The sequence below is a fragment of the Candida jiufengensis genome (genome assembly GCF_024610255.1).
Source record: "Candida jiufengensis strain CBS 10846 chromosome Unknown scaffold20, whole genome shotgun sequence".
Lineage (NCBI taxonomy): Eukaryota > Fungi > Ascomycota > Pichiomycetes > Serinales > Debaryomycetaceae > Lodderomyces > Lodderomyces jiufengensis.
This window is the reverse complement of record NW_026261553.1, coordinates 1-2823: the sequence shown is the minus strand read 5'-3', so window position 1 is coordinate 2823 and position 2823 is coordinate 1. Positions and strand designations below refer to the sequence as shown.

General features: G+C 31.1%; 1 protein-coding gene across 1 annotated transcript; it reads right to left on the bottom strand. All coding sequences in view use genetic code 12, as the record gives it.

Annotated features, from left to right (window-relative positions):
- KGF54_000003 (uncharacterized protein) lies at positions 1 to 2823 on the bottom strand (the record flags this gene model as incomplete). The annotated part of the gene is made up of 1 exon (XM_051763539.1): positions 1 to 2823. A coding segment is annotated over one exon (261 nt), but the record flags the coding sequence as incomplete, so codon positions are not given.

The window sequence follows — 2823 nt, the reverse complement described above, 5'->3', positions numbered from 1 at the left end:
TAATAGTTGGGATAGCAGCTGGGTTACAATCTTGCATACTAAAATCTTGCAACATTTTATCAATATAATCGTGTAGTGAAATTTTAATACCATTTTTCTTATGGTCTATATTCATCCCCAAAAACTTTTTGGGACTACCAAGATCTTTCATTTTGAAATTATTTTTGAGCAAATCTTTAACTTCATTTAATTCATCTTGAGTATTAGCAGCAATTAACAAATCATCAACATAAAGACCCAAATACACTTCTTCTTTAACATAAAGACCTAATTCTGAAGCAACTCTTTTAAATCCAAATTTTTCTAGTACCAGATTGATTGACTTATTCCAAGCGGCTGGAGCTTGTTTAAGCCCATATAAACTTTTAACCAAACGATAAACTTTGCCTTCAACCTCAAAACCAGGAGCAGTATTCATAAATATCTCTTCCTCTATATAACCATTCAAGAACGCCGTAGATACGTCCATTTGATTAACTATTTTATTGGTTCTAGCAGCTAATGCAAATAATAATTTGATTGTTTCACTTCTGATGACAGGAGAGAAGGTTTCCCCATAGTCCACCCCCTCAACCTGTTTAAAGCCTTGGGCTACAAGACGGGCTTTCAACNTCAATTTTCCACTATCTTTCTTAGTGAAAACCCATCTGCACCCAATAGCTTTCTTATCTTTTGGTAAATCAACTAACTCCCAAGTTTTATTTTCTTCATGAGCAGCCATTTCTTCATTCATAGCTTCTAACCATGCATCCTTTTTATCACTTGCAATTGCTTGTTTATATGTATTTGGAATATAATTATCAACTGGTTTTTCAACAACAAATCCATTTCCATATATATAATCCACATTATTAATTGATGATGAAAAATCAATTTGAGTATTTTGAATTTTAAATCTCTTATTAGATGACTTTGGTTTATAATTTACTTTTGCAATTGTTTTTTCTTCAATATTATTTACTAAATAATCATTCATCCCCCCGCAAAGTGATTTTTCAATCAGTAAATTAACATTTCCAGTAAATAAATCAGGATCACCAGATGAATCAGTAAAGTCAGTAGCAGATGAATCACTTAAATAATTAAAATCTGAAGTATTTGCTGGTTCAGGACTTAAATTTTCTAAGATTTCTCTAGTAGTTGGACTATTATACGATGAATCAGATGAAATTTCATATGTGGAATCAGATATTATTGAGGGTTTATCTTGTGGAGTATCCAGTAAATAAGGAGATTCAATTTGTGGACTAGGACTTGGTGAATTAGGAATATCATTTGAATATGTTGGTGAATTTGCAATAGATTGTGGACTAAAAATACTTGAAGTTTCAGATTCTGAATTGGTAGCAACACTATTGGGTCTAAAACTTGGTGCGAAAATTTCTGTATCAAATTTATTTCTAACAACACCTTGAATATTTGAAGAATCATTAGTTAAACCTGAATAATCAATAGATGAACCAATAAACTCTGTGTCTATAAATTTAACATCTTTTGCAACTACTAATTTTTGAGCATCAATATCGAACAAATTGAAACCAGCTTGATTGGGAGCAAAACCTAAGAAAATGCATTTAACACCATTTGCTTGTAACTTGGACCTGTAAGTGGTTGGAATGTGTGCAAATACACTACAGCCAAATGGGTGAAATTGTTTATAATTGGGTAATTTGTTAAACCATAATTCAAAAGAACATTTATTTGATAAAGTAGCAGAATTTGAAATATTTAGTAATTGAGCAGCTAAAACCATTGAGAATGACCAAAATTTAGTAGGTAAACCAGAAGTCTCTAATATAACTCTCAGCTTGTCTTCAACTGATCTTATAGCTCTTTCCGCTACACCATTTTGGTGGCTTGTGTGAGGTATTGTAGTTTCTCTTTTTATTCCGTGAATTTTGCAATAATTTGATAATTTTTGATTATTAAATTCACCACCGTTATCTGATCTCAAAGATGCAACTTTATGACCTCCTCTGGAAATAAAATATCTTTCCCATTCTTGAATCCAATCAATAATTTTATCAGATGCTTCATTCTTAGATTTAAGTGGAAAAACAAATTTCATTCTTGTAAAATCATCAACAATTATTAGCATTACTTGTTCATTCTGAATACTAGCTGTTCCAAAAGGTCCTGCTATATCTGTATGAACTAATTGTAAAGGTGCAGTTGTTGCAGGTGAACTTGAAGTAGTAGGAAAAGACTTAAAATTTCTTGATTTGAAACAATGATCACAATTTATATCTAAATCTGATGATTTGAATGGAATACCAGCATCTTTTAACATGGATCTAAATGAATTTATATTTGGATGACCAAATGATGAATGTAAAGTAGAAAATGACACTGAATTTATAAGATTTTCGTGGATATTTGGATCTAATTGAGATAAAATTGGAGTCAAAATACATTTAATCATATCATTGTAAATGCCAATAGTACCAATTTTAGAATGGACAACAGTTTGAGCAGTAATTTCTAAGCTATCATTTGGACCAAGTAATGATTTGGGATTAATAAGTGTAAGTGCCATAGAAGGACAATAACCAGTAAAGTTAATCAGAAAAACATCTTTATTAGTAGCTTGTAACTTGAGTGTACCAAAACCAAACACAGGAACTTTTTCTCCATTAGCAACAGTAACAGATTTAGGTTCTTCAAACATGGTAAAGTCATGTAAATATGTAAGATTATTACATAAATTAACACTGGCTCCAGAATCAAGTATAATTTGACGTTTGGTAGCGTCATCTGAAACAGCTGAATTTGCAACATGTAAGCCTTCATTATTTGATGATAAATTGAGAACAACATTAGCAT